The sequence below is a fragment of the Lissotriton vulgaris genome, chromosome 7 (assembly GCF_964263255.1).
Source record: "Lissotriton vulgaris chromosome 7, aLisVul1.2, whole genome shotgun sequence".
Taxonomy (NCBI): Eukaryota; Metazoa; Chordata; class Amphibia; order Caudata; family Salamandridae; genus Lissotriton; species Lissotriton vulgaris.
Window position 1 is genome coordinate 405,406,162 of NC_141695.1, and position 20,075 is coordinate 405,426,236.

The window sequence follows — 20,075 nt, forward strand, 5'->3', positions numbered from 1 at the left end:
TATATATAATATTCCTGTGTATGTCATTCTTATTCGTTTTAGTAAACGTAATATTATTTCTTAGCACATGATTCTGGAGTGCTTTCTGTGGAGTCTACAACATGAGCGGGTAGTGATTGACGTTTGGGAATTAGTCTTAATGATTAAAGAGTCATATGGCCCTATGGAAGGAACTTTCTCATTAGGAAGCTCTTCGCTTCCTTTTTGAATGTTGCTTAGTTTGTAATTTTTCTAATGCTTGGAGGGAGTGAGTTCCAGATTCTGGGGGCTGCTTGGGAGAAAGCTCTGTCATATGTCTTCTGCTTCCGAAAGATGGGTGGTTTCAGCAGCATATCTCTGGCGTTCCTGGCTGGTCTGCTTCCCCCTGACAGCTCAATTTTCTGAGCGAGGTGCCTTGGAGTTCTGTGGTGGAGTGCTTTGTGTGTAGTGCATGCCATTTTAAATTGAATTCTGGCTTCGTATGGTAACCAGTTTAATGCTTTCAGGTGAGGGGAGATATGGTCGTATTTTCTGGAACCAGTAATGAGTCTTGCTGCCACATTTAGACATGCTTTTAGAGGGGCTGTTGAGATTTTTGGGAGACCTGCTAGAGTTGTACATCCATATTCAATTTAGTGACTGTACTGCTAGTTTGAGGTCTGCCGTAGAGATGAGAGGTTTCAATTTTCTAATATAGTTCATGTGAAACCGGGCACTTTTTGTCATTGATTTGATGTGTGTTTTCATGTCTAGGTTCTTATCAAGCGAGATACCCAAAGATTTTGCGAATTCTACTAGAGTCGGGGTGCAGTTTAGTGCTATGATCGGTTTGGTCCATTCTTTCACTTCTGTGGGTTTATTCGGTGGTGATATTAATAGGAATTTCGTTTTTTGTGCGTTTAGGTTCAGATGATTACTAGTTAGCCAGTGTAATTATATTTTTAAGGCCTCATTCATTTTCTTTATGTCTTCCAGTGATGATATCTTGATGGAAATCTGGGTGTCATCAGCGTACATGTGAAAAGACATGCATGCGTCTCAGAGAATTTCGGTGAGGGGTTCGACATATAAGTTGAATAGTGATGGGGATAGTGTTGATCCTTGAGGGACTCCAATTGAGTTTGGGCATGACGGGGAGAGCGTCTGGTTGACCAGGAATCTTTGAGTTCTGTTCTGGAGGAAGGATTTAAAAAATTTCAGAACAATTCCAGATAGACCCATCCCATCTCGAGCCTGGCTAGCAATTTTTCATGGTTTACTGTGTCAAAGGCAGACGATATGTCCAGAAGTACTATTAGGCAAGTTTGATTGTGGTCCAGGGCCTGCAGTGCATCATCTACTATGTGTAGGATTGCTGAATCCGTACTATGACCAGGTCTAAATCCGGGTTGGCAGTCGTCCAGCAGCTTGAAATTGGCGATGTGGTCGCTCAGTTGTTTTGTACACATTTCTCTATTCGTTTGGCAAGTACAGGAACATTGGTTACTGGACGAAAGGTATTTGGCTCTGCTGTGTCCGCTGTAGGTTTTTTGATGATGGGGAGGACTTGACCTGTTTTTAGGCTGTCTAGTAGAATTCCTTGCGAAAGTGAGGCATTTATTATTTTTGTCCATACAGGAATGACAATGTGATTGATTCTTTTTCGGCATTTAAAGGGGAGGGGATCATTGTAGTGGTTGTTAGGTTTGATATCCGAAAGAGTTTTGTCAATGGTATTCTGGTCATATAGCTTAAAAGTAGCCCATTGTGCATTGTTTTTGAATCTATCATGATTGTTTGTCAAGAATTCCTTGTTTTGTTTAGGTAATTGATTATTAAGGTTGTCAGCTGCCATCCTGAGCTCTTTTTCTAGCTTGTTGGCCTTGCCCGTGAAGAATGTAGAAAATTCTTCGCAGCTTAGATGAGTTTTAGTAGTTTCTTGTGCGTATTGGGCCTGCTTATTTGACTGTTGCTTTAATAATTCGGATAGTTTCCGCGGTCTGTTTTTGTCGCTGTCTAGTTCCGATCTAAAGAATTATTTCTTGGAGTTAAGTACTTTTTTGTTGTATTCGTTTCTGATCTTTCTGAGTGTTTTAAGCTGTGGGGATGATGGTTGCTGTCTCCATTTCCTTGCTGCTGATCTCAGTTTATGTTTTAGTGTAGTGCTCAGTGAGTTCGTTAGCATTCACTAAATTGTTAGGTGGATTTAGTCCCTTCTAGCATCTTGCTACAAGTATCTCAATATTAGGATCTTTGATGTCTCTAGACCATTTTTTCAGTTTGACTGGCTGTGTTGTTTTGCTCTTTTTCATTGAGGGTATCAGGAAGGTTATGGCATAATGATCAGACCAATCACAAGGGACAATTGATTGGATTGTGACATCTTTAATCCTTGATATTACCCAATCTAAGGTAGCCCCTTTCATGTGCGTTGGATGTGTGCAGGTTTGAGTGAGATTTAGATCTGTTAGAAAGTCTTTAAGTGCGTTGATCTGTTTATCATTCTTGTTGTCCCGGATTCTGTACCGAATTAAGTGTCTCTTTGTTGATCTGATGAGTTGGTGGTGTGTCGTGTTGGTGGCCCCATAGGCGTTCTTCTGAGGTTTTGCTGTTTCTCCATGCTTTCTCTTGCACTTGGAATCTTGGAGGTTCGTGTTTAACCAGGTGGATTTTATGTTGTGTTGTCTGTCAGAGTTCTGGAGGGAGACAAGCGTGTTGGAGTAGTTGGAGATCCAATGGTGAAGGTTGTTTACTGCAGTGTTGGCTTCTGCTGTGAAAGGGTGGAGGAGTGTGACTGAGGGCAGAGGTGAGGTGTTCTTTGGTGGGAGGAATGGCGTGCGCTTGTGTGCAGTGGGTTTCGAGAAGAAGAAATGGACACAGTGGAGGTCCAGCCAGAGAGGTTCTGTGGTGTGACTGAAGCAAATGTTGTTTCCTCTGGCGAAGATGGGGTCGAGAGGGTGTCCTGCCGTGTGGGTGGGGGTGGAGATGAGCTGTTTCAGTCCAATGTTGGCAAAATTCTCAAAGAGAGCGGTGGTGTTGGGGTTGCTGAGGTTGTCTAGGTGGAAGTTCAGGTCTCCAAGCACTACGTAGTCCATGGAGGTGAAGCCGTGGGGAGCGATGTCTGCGATGGTGCCAGTGAATGAGGAGCGGGGTCAGTAGGCGAGTGTTCCTCAGAGTGCTGTTCTGGGGTTCAGCTTGATTTGGAAGCTAATGTGTTGCATGGGGGGTGAGGCGTCGGCTGAGTTGGTGGTTGTCAGTCGGAGGGAGCTTTTGTGAATGATGGTGAGGTCTCCTCCAGGGTGGTAGACACGGTCTTTCCATCGGGGATGGCAGTTGGGATGTTGGGAGCGGAGCTGACGTTGGTCCATGTCTCGGTGAGGAAGGTGACGTTGTGACAATGTGTTTTGAGGAGGTCACAAACTTCTACTGAGTGTCTATGCAGGGAGCGCACGTTGAGGAGGATGCAGCTCAGCGGTTTGTGCGCTCTGGCATCTGGTGGGTTTGGGGTGGCTGTCTGGGGCCGGAGGTGGGTGAAGGTGGGGCGTAGGTGGGGTGGCAGTGTCGGCAGGAGAGCATGCTTTGGGAGTTGCTTAGCGTCCTGAGCTGGCAGTTGTTGTTGCATCCAGGGTTGAGTGCGTGGAGAGGGATGTATGACGTTAAAACGCATACTTTTACAACGCATACCTTTACAACGCATTTTTTACACCACAACATCCTTTACAGCGCATTCCATTACAACGCACACCTTTACAACGCATCTTTTAAAACTACCTTTACAACGCATTCCATTACAACGCATACTACCTTTACAACGCATACCATTACAACGCATACCTGTTTGGTAAGTATTGGATAGTGTAGGGGTAAAATTTACTGTTCTAACTCCAGGGATTGCAACAGTAGGGTAAGTGTTGGATAGTGTAGGGGTAAAAATTACTATTCTAACTCCAGGGGGTGCAACAGTAGGGTAAGTGTTGGATAGTGTAGGGGTAAAAATTACTATTCTAACTCCAGGGGGTGCAACAGTAGGGTAAGTGTTGGATAGTGTAACTATGCGTTGTAATGGTATGCGTTATAATGACTGCGTTGTAATGACATGTGTTGTGGTGGTATGCGTTGTAGTGACATGCGTTGTAATGGTTGCGTTGTAATGGCATGCGTTGTAATGGATGTTGCGTTATAAAAGTTTTGTTGTAAAGGTATTGCGTTGTAAAGGTTGTTCCCCGCGTGGAGAGTGATGGGGTCAAAACGGCAGGTGGCCGGGGGACCAGGGTCCCTGGTGCTGGTCGCGTACGGGCTTGCCTTTGGCACATCAGCGGCCTCCATTAAGTAGGAGTCATAGGGAGGGTGAGCAGCTGGGAGGCGGGAGCGGGAACAAGCTGGGGGGAGGGGCCGCAGGGGCAGCAGCGGCCGGAGGGAGGGAAAAGGAAAGACAGGGGAAAACAGAGAAAATAGGCAAAAAGGCATAGACAGAAAAACGAAGCAGACAAAAGACAGGACACAGCAACAGAAAAAAGACAGGAAAAGGATGACAGATCACACCTCCGAAAGAGCAGGCTCTTCCACTGGACCACCAGTGATGAGGCACAGGCAGGAGCCTGTGGGTGGAGGATGGCCTCAACCACCATGCTGGGTGTCCAGAAGGCGCTGGGGGCAGTGCCTTAAGGACGGAGCTGCGCGAGAGAAGAGCAGTTACCCTGACCAGGAGGTCAGAGGTCTTGATCGCCTTATTGCGCAGTGGCCGCCATAATGTAGGGGTCAAGGGGATGGAGAGCAGCTAGGAGGTGGGAGCGGGAACACGCTGGGAGAGAGGGGCCACGGGAGCAGCAGCGGTGGGAAGGATGGAAAAGGAAGGAGAGAGGAGAACAGAGAAAATAGGCAAAGACAGAAAGACGAAGCAGAAAGAAGACAGGAAACAGCAACAGAAAAAGGCTGAGAGAGCAGACCAGGAGAAGAGCAGACTCTTCCACTGAACCACCAGGGATGAGACGCAGGCCGGAGCCTGTGGGAGGAGCAGGGCCCCGATCACCTACCTGGGAGTCCAGAAGGCGCTGGGGGCAGTTCCTTAAGGACCGAGCTGCGTGGGGGAGAGCAGTTAACCTGTCCAGGAGGGCTCTGCGCATGCTCACTGCTTTCTAGTAATGCCCTGCTCCACAATGGCTTCCCTCAGCGTATAACCGTAAGGTAAATGATGTCCACTGTGCAAGCGGCCTGCTCATTCAGGCCCACAAAACTGGGCAATAATGGTGCAGCACATAATTTCATGTTCTTAGTGTAAAAATATATTCCCAGTTTATGTAATGAGACCCCCAGGTACACCCAATCACATAGCAACTGCCACTATCTTTTATCATGTGTGCAATGCAGCAGCAGCAGACTGACCAAATACATTCAGAGAGACTCAAGATACGTTTTCTGCATTCGAAGTGGAATTGCGTTTCCTTAATGTTTTTTTTCACATCAGCTGAATGTGTTTCTCCTTTCAAGCCTGACAGTCCAACTGCAGCCAAAGCAGATAGTTAACAAAAGTCATTAGCAGTTAATTAGTCATTGGGGAATTTAATGTGAGTCAAGCGTTTCCTAGTATATCTGAACACCACGTGGCAGAGAACATACCAAAGGAAAACAGTAGCCTGACGTATAGTCACAGCGAGTAAAGCAAGAAAACACGCCAGCTAATGCACAATGCGGCTTAAACCTCTAGGACAGAAGAAATACAAACATAGCAACAACAGAGGCGTAGAACAATGTAACTCGTATTTATTCATTAGGAGGCTTTATAGAGCATCACCTTATGGTTACTTCGTGGTGCATTGTGTGAGAGACTGTACATTATGATGCAGCAATGGGTTGTCCACATTCGGATATTTTTTATGAAGAAATCAGGATGGTTGTGTAGAAGTGAAGATAGTAAGCTCTAGACAAGTATCTTCTACAATTTTGGACCCTGAGGTTTTAATGTCCCTACTTCATACTTGATCTGTTTGAATGGTGATTGGGCAATAAGTGGGCTGTCATTAAACAGAGGGTTCTTAAGCCTTTGCCACAAGGGATCTTGTGAACAACTATAAGAACTTTGAACTTCATGCTCACCTCTAGATCACACAATAACGCCTTCAAGTCTGTCCTTATCTGGTCACACCTCCTCAGGTTTACACCTAACTTGTCAGACTGGTTTTACAGTCCTTGCAACTTGCTTAGAGCTTCTTAGGGAGAAATCGGTATCCGATGTTGCAATAGTCTAAATTGGCCAACATCTGAGCTCTATCTAGCTGTAGCCGATTTGAGAATTGGAGGAGTTCATGGATTTCCCAGAGTAGGTAAGGCTTTAGGTTGTTGTCCATGACTAATGCATTGACCTGGAACCTGAAGTCTATCTCAGAATCAAAGATGATATCCATATTCCTTTCATCCAAGGAGGAGTGGGGCGGTACACTTAGACTCGGTGGCCAGGCAATGGGTGGTATATTGACTAATCTTCTATCTAACACCAGGGACCTAGACTAGGTCAAATATTTTAAGTGTTTCTTCATACAGTGGAGCACTTTGCCCAGAAAAGAGGTGATATTGGACCCAATTCACTGAAGAACATCATGTATGGGCTCTTGCCCCCCTTCCATCTTCATTTGAGTAATGTTTTATTACTTGAGTGTGCTTATGTATGGACTACTTCCATTTCAGATGTGAAACGGATCAGTATATCACAATTAAACAAGTGGGAGGTTCATCAGATAATGTTTTGTCAGCTGGGTCAGAGAAACTGCAAATATATTAAAGACCAAGCAGTTTAGGGAGGACCCTCTAAGACACTGTAATAAACACCATATGTGAAGATGCATTCCACCAACATAACCTAAACAGTACAACAGCAACAAATGTAATACAACCACAGAGCACCAGACCAAACCCGACACACAATAATGTAACAACATTGCATATTGCATGGTAAGTTTAACAGATAATAGTATAGCAATATAACATAAATTCACATCACATATCAAAAATAGGATACAAATCAAAGTATCCTTTCACAAAATATGTTGCATGACAAATTGTTAGGTACACAATAGCCTGCCATGACAGTAGCATACAGAATGTAATGTGTAATACAGCTCACTTTGTAACATTCTTTTGTATTCTCTGTCTTGTTGTTGCTGTGTTATATGTTAACACTTTGTTAAGCGATGTTCAGCTAAATATTGCTGCCAGCAATTGACCATTGATACACCACATCATAGAGATTAAAATGACATGGCTGTGTTGATTATATGTTCATTGAAGAGCCGGTTCAGGTAATGAATTATATGAAAAGCTCCTGAAAAGGATTGAAACAAAAGATGGTGTACACATAGCCAAATGAGCAAGGAAGATTGTGCACTGTCTACCAATTTGAAGCAAACAGAGAGTTAAATAATTCTTGAGGAATCAACTGGACTTTTAGGGCAAGATGTACTTTGAACCAGTGGTGTAGCAAGACCATGTGATGCTCATGATGGTCCCAGCCACCCGCTCTTACATGCCGCCAGTGCAGCATGTAAGAGGGGGGGTGATGCTGACGATTCCTGTGGCGGATGCAGATAAGAGCGGGGAGGACCCGCACCCCCCTGCTCCCCCCTTTTGCTACGCCACTGCTCTGAACTGGTCACCAAAATACTGGTCACAATGTGCAACCAGCATTTTTATGATCAGTCTGCAAAAGACCAATTCCTAGAGGGTCACAATTCAACCTACCTCATGAATTTTAATGATGAGGTCAAATTGCAACCGTCTTGAAATGAAGTCATCTTTATTTGTTAATGCAGTCCGGAAGGAAGACCCAATACATTTAAAAAACCAATGAAAAGTTAAACAAACTCACATTTAAGAGTAGGAAGTGGTCCATCAGATCATTGCCCACTCTTAAAAACTATTCATTTCAATATTTACAAATAAAAAGGTGTCCCAAGGGGACCCTTTCTGGTTTGTGAATGGCTTACTACCTCCTTTGAGAAGGTGGTAAAATATGAATACTTTGCAAATGGAATTCAGTTGCAATAAATTATTATATACCTCTGCAATTTGGTACTTAGAAAGGACGCCCTAAACATGCCTCTTCTAAATACAGAATTGGTATGGGGCCGCAAACCTAAATTGCTTTTGGTAACTCCCAATTTATATATACATAAGAAAAGGCATTTTTATGATTGTAAACAGCCCAATTCTGTGAAATGGGACATTTGTGACCACAAAAATGCTTTGTACATCTGGCCCTTAGTATTTTGTTTATATTTATAAATCAGAATAAGTTGACATATTTGAAGATGTTGTTAGATTGATGAGTGCCACTAATGATCTTTGTAAAGAGTTTAACTAGTCGCTTCTGTGGGTATCTGGTGTTTTAGAGAGACATCTAGTAACCTGGTAATTCTCCTAATTACTCGATACATTGTTTGTATAATCTTATTAACACACAAACAAAACTTCACATAATAAATATATCATGCAAATCTACACATACTATCATGTGGCACTTGGCTGACACCACAAACAGCATGTCAACAAGCAAGCTAGATGATATCTTTATTACAGAAACCTGGCTCAATACCACAAACTAACACACACCTTGAGAGCCTAGTTTCATCTGGATACCACAACCAATGCATTTGATTGTCCACATAAGTGGCCTTGCAGCCAGTAGGCCTGGGCCAAATTTAAATTGTGTTGGCATAATTGGTTCAATTTCGGGAATTTCGAGTTACATTTGTTTCATGAAATCCCTGAAATTTTGCAATTACGCCACTGAGTCTAATTACTCATCATTCAAGATACAAATGTACCACAAATGCTGTATTCGTGGTAAAAAGTTACTTCACATGCATGAGAACAACAGAAGGTGAACAGCTGTTCCTAGTGTTTTCATTTAAGCTTTTTTGTTTTTTAGTTCAAAATGCTTCCTTGAGTCAAAAGCATACGTGAGAATGTATCTCACTCCAAAATATAGCATGAAAATTACAGATTGGCATTTCAGGTAATTACACACGAGGCATCATCATTTTGCCGAAATGTCAGGTTATTAAGCAAAAGCAAATTACACAAATTTCATACACCCCTATCAGTCACCAACTTGTCCACTCTTGGCAGTGCACTTTCAAGGAATAGATTTTTTCTAATTCTTACATGCCACTTTCCATTTTCTGCAGCCCAACAGTTATATCCCATCTCATCAACAATTTCTCAAGGTCCCCGTTCTGCCACCAGTACTGAAAATTTGGTCTCATCATGTTTGCTTCAATATAGCACTCAGATAACACGTCACTTCCACCAACATCAAAGGCAACATTCTCAACCGAACCATCTCCTTTATCTTCACCATTACCTGTCATTTAAGTTTAATACTGTGCTGAACAAGCAAAATTGCCTCTAACCCACAACCTGCTAATTTCTGAGCAACACATTATGGACAGCATTCTGTACAGCAATTCTGCCTATGCTGAAGCTACCCCACTGACAATTCGCAATAAGGCTTGAGTACAACAGCCATTTAATCAGACACCACCAAGGATGGTAATTTCCAAGGCAATATGCTTAACCACATGTTCCATCCCCATGTGTCAGTGAATATCCACTCTCAAAGACCATGCAGTCACCCTCATGGTACACTTCAGAGATTATAGACACCAAATGTGCCACTAGTAGGCAGGAAAAGGTTTGGTGAAGGTCACAGCTCCAGGAAAAACTCAAGGTTCTGATCACACAAATCTTTAGATACCCAAAACTCATTAATCAAGCCAAAGAAATCTACTAGACCAGCACCCTCGAAACATCCACATATGGAGGCAGCATTTTCTACAAAGTCTCCAATCATCATATCAATCCTACATCTGATCTTCCAATAGAACATTCCACAGACAAGTGCAGTGCAATCAACCTCTCATTAAAGCGAAAGCAGACAAGGTCCAGAAGTTCAAGGACACTGAGGCATCAACAGCTGCCTCATTGATCCAACCTTGCACTGCACCTAAAGAGGCACGCTTCCTACCTCGAAACTGAGGCTATGACTGCCCTTCACAACACCCTCAAGAATGCCACATCCAACAAAGATGATATCCTACCCTTTTTAAGTGGATCCATCAACAGTAAAACACTTCAACCATTGCAAAACATTGTCAATGCCACCCTCACTCACACAAGGCAGTTCCCTGGCACCCTCAAAACCAAACATGTCCGTGTAGTAGAAAGTCAACTTAATGACTAACGCTTTCCCAACTACTGCCCATTTACTCTGCTCTACTTCCACTCACCATCACAGTTGTAAGTCAAGGTGAATGCCCTTATCAATGACTACCAGCAGTATGTAGTGGAGACCTTTACCATTCAGGTGAAAGATGATGCCTTCCTCCACACTGAAAGTGGCTCTGGGTCTCCTTATTCACTTGGATTTCTTTCAGGCATTCAGTACCTTCAGTAGCATAGCCCTACTGAACACCCTAAGTTAACATATTGATTTTGAAAGAACTACCATCTTCCTATCCAACCAATAGATAGCAGCGCATCAGACTAAACGTTGCAAGATTAGACTCATCATGGAGGTGATGAGTAGATCACCCCAAGACTTCATTGTATCACTTGTCATCTTAAAACTGAGCTTGAAACTAACTCACACCATCAAAGAGCATTGTCATGCAACTTCAAAACTCATCAAATGAAGCAGAACATACACCCAGGTGACTAACTCACTACAGAAAACTATTGATCATTGGTTTCCTTTCCAAGCATAAATCACCGGCAAGACCTGCTACTTCATATCAAATCATGTCACCTCTTCCAACACACCACCCTACCTAGCAGACACAATCTCTTGTGGATGAATGGAACATATTGGTCCATAACATCAATATAATTGAAACAAAGAAATAAAATAAGGAAAAGGCCAGAAGTCTGGTGTCCTCTTGGTCTGAACCAAAGATTTGGAACTTCATCCGAACACAGATCTGTCAGACATCATCACTCATCCCCTTCAGAAAGAAGATGAAGACACAACTCTTCAAGTACATCCAGTTTCTAACATTTCTATTGCTTATCCCACATGCATGTTAACAAAGAGATCTCACTGCCAAGTTTTAGGTGCTAGTGCCCCACAGAAGGGGGTGAAAGGCTGGCCTGCTGCAGGGCCCTCCACCACCTCTACCTCATGCTTTCGTAAGGCGTCCCTGTGGCTACATCCTGCATCCAATTTAGTGAAGGGCAGTAACTGAGGCAGTACCATCGGGCGATTTACATAACACACCAAACTGTGTCTCCCCATGTTTGCCATCTGGGTTGAGTGTGTTGCAGACTGGACCTGCGCCAAGGCATGCAATCATCACATGACATAGTGGAAACTTCCAAATCCTGGCCAGTGCTGTAAAGGTTGCACCATAACTGCTTACCTGCCAACTTACAAAATCACTTTACCATATGAGGAGGGGGTGGGGCCTTGGAGGGGGTGTGGCCTGGTTCCGAGATCTATCTCAGAGGCACTCCGCCACTCAGCAAGCACCCTACCCCCTACTAAAAAACAAAAAAAAACAAAGGGTAATCCAGGCTGTCGCAGATGTCCTGGGGTGTTTTCACAACTTTTAATTGACGTTGGCTACTTACAGACTCCAAAAAAGGAGCTGGAAATCCACTGTTTACAGTGGTTTTTAGCTCGTTTTCCCTGCCACCATGTGATGACGGCTCCTCGCCGTGTGACCATGTGAAGCGAGCCAAAATCGTGTGACACACAGTGGCACCGTCCGAGTTAGCAGGTATGTAACTGCTCTGTCATACAGAATCACAGGACGTGGAAGAAGACCAGAAATCACAATAAAATGTGACCCACGTATGCCTGAATCAGCTTACAGCCCACAAAGGCCACACTGTGCCACACAGGCTATTCTCAGGCAGTCTTAGGGAGATGGCATGGGGAGGCAGTCATATCATAAAGGTTTTTAGCAGCTCAGAGAAAGGGTGTAGTCAATGTTGTTAAGCTCACAGTCTGTTTGAGGGTAATTTATTTGCAAGTATCGGTGTCCACTCATCTGGTGAAGGATATTGTATTAAAATCAGTATCTCCTCATTGAAGATCACTGAGTCATCATTTTCATGCGAAAGCCATCTTAGGTGAGGCAATTCCTCACGGTGCAGCTTGTTTACTGACCTGTTGCCTGGCTCGTTGTGGTGCAGTGGCACAAGCCATAACATAATGTGTATTTGTAAAGCGCATGTTCACCCAAGGGTATCTTGGCGCTGATTAACAAATGTTTATTGTTATCCAACTCAATGGTACTTAATTTATTGAACTCTGAAGGATGAAACGATAAGTGGACCCACCAGGGTTTGAACCTGTGACCATGAGGTTGAACACAGGCCCTAAAGTGGATGCATTAGTCCACTAAACCACCAAACGCAGCCAAAGCGCCAGTCTTAACTAGTACCACCACAAGTACAGCTAAAGTAATGCAGTAAATGTAAACATCCTAAAAAAAATGCCAGTGGGTAAATTAACAAGCATTTGCAATGCAATAGGTTTCGCATTTGCGAGATCATTGGCCCTGTAAATGACAATGCCTTTTATTTATGTTTTAAAAACCAACACATAAATATAGGGGATTGTCATTTACAATGCCAATAGCTCAAACTCTCACAAATGCGAGACCTATTGCATTGCAAATGCTTGTTTAAAGATGGGAGAAACAATGGTTTCCTTAAAGGAAGTGACTTAAGCATGTGCCATCTCCAGCAGGGCTTACCACGCACGTCATTTTAACCCCGTAATCTCCGTGATATTCCGTATTTTTGACAACTTCTTGATCTTGTGCAAAATTAGAAAATGGGAGGAAGGCATGAAATGGACTTTCATTTTAGGTACACTCGGACATTAAACTATGGATATCATTTTTGTTTGCGACAGCATTCTGTAATGGTCTTAAAATTAGCAGCTGCCGTGAACAATGTTTTTATATAGTTCAGTTTGAACATGATAGGACCTAATTTGGTGGAAAGTGTTAACATGACGTCTGCAGTGGGTGGCAAATGTGCCATGGGCACTAAAGTTAACAGAAATACCCTTCTCACACTGCTGGGTATGAAAACACTTCTATAAGTGGGGTGTATTGGGTCCCTCACCCACCTGGGTCCTAGCGCCACTTCCTTTCTGCCCCAAAATGGCTGATGTCCTTTTTGCTCCCTTCATATTTCCAGTACATGAAATAATGTTCACTGTGGAAAATATTTTTGTACAAAAATTAAAGCATCACCATAATAAATCAATTAATACATTTTATACATGTTCAAAGTATGCTGGTATGTTCAGGGAACACCATTGATTGTCTATACATTTCTAATCAAGATGCTCCAGAAGGAAGGGAGGAGAAGGTGCTCTGGAGGAGGTGTGAACATTTGAGGGTTGTGGGAAAAAGGCAAGGCAATGTGCAAAAAATACATCAAAGGACTGACAGAAACCTATCCAGCCACATAAAGGTGAACATTAAACATGACCCTAGTATCCTCATGACACAGACATTTATTTTCGGTTGTCTGTTCTTGACAGTTAAATAGAGACTGTTGAGGGTTCGACCCCCTCGTTGTGTATAGGTTGGTTAGTCCTTAAAATGAGGTCTTCATCAAGACAGAACGAAGACACCTAGGATTAATTAATGTGATTTTATTAGTCTGGTTTTGGGACATGCAAGATTGATAATAATTAATAATTAGTAACAAAGGCAATAAATGTTACCAATGTTGTCTAAAATTAAGAAACAACCAGAGAGACGTGTGAGGGCTCATGGTCATATCAGGTGAAAAGAGATCACAACATACCTTAATAGATCGTCATGATGGCTGAGTGAGTCATTGCTATAAGGAAAGGAAGGGAAGTCACATTAGATCTGTATTGAATTTATATTATATATCGAACTTAGTCAAGGTCAATTGCAGGCTAACAATGTGCTGCCGCCACCTGGCGGTATATATCAAACGCCTCAAAAACCCAACAGGCACGATTGGGCGGCATTGATATCACTAGCGTGTGTAATGGTTTGCACGTGCGGCATGCTCAAAAGACAGACGCTGGATGCAGGCACGTCCAGGAGAAAGCAAGGCCCATGACATCGATGACTGATGAACGACTTGGCCAAACCCGCACAGGTCGGTAGAGTACGAGATTATGGATTCAGGGAGTAGTAGGGGTGGGCCTAAGTCTGTAAAAACGTATGGATCATAATGTTTACACTGCATAAATGAAGCCAAACCCATCCGGGTCGGTTCAGGCCCACATGACCTCTGGACTTGGCGAGAAGAACAAGCTTGCGTGGCAGCAGAGAGAGGAGCGCGAGGCAGGCTGCCGGCAGCCGGGGGAGGAGCTTGCGCGCCTTGTGGGGCAGCAGGGGGGTGGGTGGGGGGCCTGCGCGATTTACTTGCGGTGGCGCTCGCTCCCGCAAGTGAATCTCCTCATGTGGACGCGTTGCCATTGAAGGCAATGGAACGCGTGCACGTGCTTGGCTGAAAAGCCATGGCGACAGCAATAGGTCATTTTGCCTATGCAGCGAAAGCGCGCTGCGTAGGCCGAGACCTAAAAATGGGAAGGGAGGGCACATTAGACACGTAATAGATGAAGTGGGCTTATTGAATGAAGTCAGTGGTCGAAGGTGGCTGCCCCAAAAAACTTTTCTATGTATTTTTTTGGTACATGAAAGAAGGCCTGCTAAATGGTTTCAAACCATTTTGCAAGTGATTTGCAATTCGTTTAGCTTTCCCACAGTAGGACTTTTCTACTTGAATATGTGGAGTTTTGTCCTGCAGTTCTCCTTTCCGGAACTCAGTCTCTCCGTCCTCCAAAGAACCTACCATCCTGGCGCTGCTGAGGCAGCAATAATCACATCATTTGCATAACCACAGGAGTCGAAATGTGTCAATGCAGTATGACACCCTAATATCGTGACCAAAATATTGTCCGACATAAACATTGGTTCCTAAATATTGTTTTCAAAAACATCGCCCCACTGGTGTTATTGATAGCAAGTCTTCACCCATTTGGAGGTTATTTTTGTGAATTATATTTCTGACAGTCAATATTTCTGACAGTCAATATTTTCGCTAACTATATTCTGACATAACACCGTCTGCGGCTATTGAAGCTACCGACCAATCAGAGATATTGGCAAAAGGTCAGAAGAACCAAGGACAAATTCCAGGAATTTTAGGGGAATGTCCCACTGAACCTACTCTCTGGAAATGCCAATGCCTTTTGGTGAAACCCTATTGATTATATGTGTAAATGTCAAGAAGCCCCGGAGATCAATAACTGGAAGGCAGTCCGATGTGCACCCTACTTTGACCAGATGGCCTTAATTGATTATATGGTCCCTCTCTTCTCCTTTAGGACCGGCTTTACTTTGTCATGGAGTACGTGAATGGAGGGGACCTCATGTATCACATCCAACATCTGGGCAAATTCAAGGAGCCCCATGCCATGTAAGTACATGCAAGATGTGCTGCCTGCCACTTTGTATACCTTGTTTTGTTTCGATTGAAGTATTATTTGCATACGTTTTGTGTTGCTGGGCAGATGGAATCTAGCACAACCTTAATGGGTGAAAGAATCACAGTCCTGTATCACTTCGGCTCTGTTCAGTGCATGCACTAGGGCCTGTGGCTTGAAATGTGCTGAAATGGCTTTTCTTTTTCTTTCTTCTGTTTCGTTTGCTTTACACGCATCTCTTTGGTGAATCTTCTCCAGACACCCTTATCTTCCTTTAGTTATTCTGATCCTCTTTGTCCCAAGTATTTCTATGACCTTACTCCGATGACTTTGGTATTACATTGCTCCCTCCCATTTCGCTCTTTCCCTACAACTCACGGCTCTTTATCACTTACATTTCCTCCCTTCGATTCTCCACATTTCTCTCTTTTTAATTTCTCTTCTCCTGCTATACTCTCATAGGTTCCTCTTAATTACTAAATGGTCTCCTCACACTCCTCTCCTGTTTACTCTGTGGCTGTGCATCTCTTTCTTTACTTCTTTCCTGCATCTCGTATGTTTATTCCTTTACTACTTTCTCCCTATGAATTTCTCTTTCCACATGTTTCTTCCCCACCCTATATCACGTGCTCTCTCTCTTCACTCCTCTCTTATCTGTTTGCCTACTGCTTCCTACCTCCCCTCTATTTCCCGCCTCTCCCCTACCCTCGCCTCACATCATATCCCCTCCTCCACTCTCACTTCCTGACCTTTCCTCACCCTCTTCTCTCATTTTCCCTTCCCTATCCACTTCTTCCACTCCTCTTTCTTTCTTTCTTTCTTTCTTTCTTTCTTTCTTTCTTTCTTTCTTTCTTTCTTTCTCTCTGCTCCATTTCTTTCTACACTGAATGTTTCCCCTGTTGTAGGTTCTATGGAGCCGAGATTGCAATTGGTCTCTTCTTTCTTCACAACAAAGGCATCATCTACAGGTAAGTTGGCCTGTCTTGGCACCCACCCTTCCATCTGCTCTGTTGCCAGGCTATACTTCCATTTACACCGAGTCATGAAATTACATTTCATTTCTTTTGGTCCAAAGGTAACCATAACCATTATAATGCAGCACACTCATATATGCTTGTTCCCATTGTCAAATGCATATTATTAAGTACAAGTCATGTAGTTGGCCTGTGCCAAGATACATCTCATCTTCCTTCCATCCATCCATCCATTCTTCGTTCCATCCATCCATCCATCCTTCCTTCCATCCATCCATCCATCCTTCCTTCCATCCATCCTTCCATTTTTTGTTCGTCTCTCCTTCTTGCCCTCACAGGGATCTGAAGCTGGACAATGTGATGCTGGACGCAGAAGGGCACATCAAGATCACTGATTTTGGCATGTGCAAAGAGAATATCTATTCTGGAGTGACAACAAGGACATTCTGTGGTACCCCGGACTACATCGCACCAGAGGTACAGAAAAAAACATCTTCTAAATCATTTTAGCATAAAGTGCTCTAACAGAGATGATGTCAAATAAGTGGTTCAGTTTGTTCATTTGCCAGACTATTCCCCCTGATCAAGCTTGCACTTTCCACCGTAGAAACATTCTCTGACATTTCATGTCGGTCTCATCCTCCCATCTCGGGAGTGGACTCTAGGTAATACATTCGCAGCCCAACCGACTCAGCAATTTCGTAGAGGTCCATGCATAGGAGTCTCGTGTTTGAGGAGTAGCAGGGACAAAGATGCAACAAACATTGTTATTTACATTTGAGGCTAAACCATGCCTTTTGGTGGCCTCAATCATGTGCAAGGGCTGAAGACCCAACATGGCATATCATAATGTACACTTCTATATGGCCGGGATGCCTGTCACCCCCTCCCAACACAATCCCCAAGGATGGGAAGACGGACGCAGTTCTGAATTTTTGGAAGGCGGGAAAGAGTTACCCTCCCGGCCGTATTTATTAAAATATGAAACAAAATTAAAACATTAAAATAAAAGTTTCATATCATGTACAATTTTCATTTATTACATTTCGATGAAGACATGTTCATTGGCTAACCTTAACAAATCTCTAGTACAAAGGTTTTCATAGCCGAGTCTAACATCCTGCAAATGCATACTTTCTAAATTAAAATTGTACATCCTAGCATTACGGGCCAACGGCAAGGTCGCAACCGGTGTCAGATCCCTACTACCAAAACTCTCGCCCTCACGGTGTGAGTGGCGGCCGCGCAGAGGACTGTACCCTCTGTGCCAACTCCAATTTCCCTTGTCTTGTGGGGGCCCCCCATTTTAACTCGACACCATCTTAAAGGTCGTCCGAGGACCCGTGTGAGGTGTCTGTAAGAAGGCAGCATGGACTCCCCCTCCCACCCCACACTGGCTATCACATCCGCCGTCGCGGATATCCGGGCCCCGGGAAATTCTTAGGAGGGGCATATAGCCCCCTCCTCCCCTGGAAGGGGCCTATGGCCGTCTTCCCCTGGGCGACCCATACTTAGTGGGTGCCGCCTCCCCGTGGGAGGGGCCAATGGCCGCCTCCCCCCGGGCGCTCCCATCCATAGTGGGTGGCGCCCCCCTCTAGGGACCTTGAAATTACTGCTCACCGATCATGACCTTACCGCCCGACCAAAAAATAAATACGACATTTGATTATCTACTAAGGGAGAAAATTATCCTGTTTATTTGCCATATTTGTCTATACTACAAGAAAACAGTACCTTCAGACATTCATCATATCACTAAACTAGACCTATGTATACCGCTAAACAAAGGGAAGAAGATGTTATCAAAGAATATTACTTTATTGCAGTACTAACATTGCCATAAGGGGCTGGTGGGTGGGTCAAAATTGCTCCTTGTTCCGTCGAGGGCTCATGTGCAACGAGTGGGTGCAGCTTCCAAGCACAGGAACAAGAGGATGCTTCTTCGGATTCCCGCTCTCTTTATTCCTCTTCGGGAGGGCGTGAACCCTCCGCTGGTACGCCTACTGGGCGTGGCCATCGGTGTAGGTGTCTAGGACAATCCCTCTTGGGCGGGAAAAAGGCGCGCCCCGGCTACGCCGCTTCGGGCATACCAGCCGTGACACGCCCCCCGCCCAAAATGGTTTCCCGGGAGGATCCGGGCCCCCAACCATACGTTCGGGGGGACCGAGTGGTCGCCCCTTTCCACACTCTTCCTTATACCCAATCTCTCTTCTCTATTGGCACCTTCATTCTGTCCTTAGGCTGCTATTCTGTTCCCCCTAAGCTCCATGGAGCAGCATTAACTCAGAATACATGCTACACAAGACCCAAACATGGCATGAGGGCAAATCTTGGCCCTTTTGGTCAATAACACAGTGGATGAAATGTCAGGGGCTAGAGTGACGCAAAGGTAAGTTTACAGTAGTTGCTACATATTTAAACATATCTGATAGATAGAAATACCATAACACTTATACCCTTTCACCCTAAAACACCCTTATATGTAGTTATGAAAACATTTACAATTGAATTGTGAAGTAGGGGGCTTCGTTGCAAAATATATGGCATGAGGAGGAGTGTTTTCTTAATATAATTAACAGTTTATTTTTATTTTTAATGATACAATAGTGACAACATAGGTTGTAATAAAACTACTATACAAATATGAAAAATATAAATATGGTGTGCAGATTTCAGTTTTTGTCTGAAACTAAATGAAGTTTCTTTTTACATTTCCATGTCCTGGAAATTATTAGGTTTTAAATGCGAAATACCCTGAGTAAAACACAGCTAAAAGTATGTTGATGGATGTAAAAGTCTGCCAAAACAATGAGGTGGAGAAGTATCTCTCAAAACATTTTTTGAGAAAATTCTCTTGCAAAGATCTTTGCATCATTCTACCATTCTCTATAAAACGAGGTACTACATAAAACTGCTACTTCGGCAGGTAACTGATGTCTTAATAGATGACCACATCTTATCATATATAATCACTTTCCACCTCCTTGAAAAAGCCGACCTTCTATTGCTCTTAGATAGTAGGAATGTTAGTAAGAGTCTGTTAGAAAGTGGTAGTCGATAAACCGGTGGAAAAACAAGGTTGCTTAGCGATCATGGAAAAACCTTGGTCTAAATCTTGTCATGAGTATTATACGTAAATCTGGATTGAATCAATTGAGTCAGAATCCAGTTGTTCACATTTCCAACGGATAGTTAAATCATTATGGATTCTCCTGTGTCTAATGATGAGTTGGCTATTGAAATGTGCAGGTATTAAATTTAAAAAAATAGCCGTGTGCCTATCTTATATGAACTACCTAAGATACACAATAGGAAGGGAACCCGTCAAGGAAACCTATGGTCTTAGGTAATGATTCGGTCTTTTTGATTTGATGGTTCCCTTCATTGATCATTATTTACAAAGGTTGTTGAAGAGTTACACCTCATTTAGCTAATGCACCACTTATCTGTTATAAGAGATGACATTGGGAGTTGATGATGCACTTTTTATTTGTGATGTAACAATCTTACAATGGAGTATCCCCCAAACAGAGGTTGTAGATCCAGTATCAATATTGTTGATTGAAGTCCATTTTACAATAATTAATTGGACATATTATGAGGGTTGCTATTGGCAGCATTTTTGCCCCAAAATTTGTAAATATTTTATTTGAGAAAGAAAA

The 20,075-nt window shown here is 43.4% G+C and overlaps 1 protein-coding gene across 1 annotated transcript in view; it reads left to right on the forward strand.

Annotated features, from left to right (window-relative positions):
- The window catches only part of PRKCG (protein kinase C gamma), a 1,238,195-nt gene that overhangs the window by 1,147,450 nt on the left and 70,670 nt on the right, over positions 1–20,075 (forward strand). Inside the window, exons 12-14 of the mRNA XM_086928695.1 lie at positions 15,341–15,432; positions 16,345–16,407; positions 16,752–16,890. Coding sequence (XP_086784821.1) covers positions 15,341–15,432; positions 16,345–16,407; positions 16,752–16,890 — 294 coding nt within the window. The remainder of the gene's footprint in view (positions 1–15,340; positions 15,433–16,344; positions 16,408–16,751; positions 16,891–20,075) is intronic.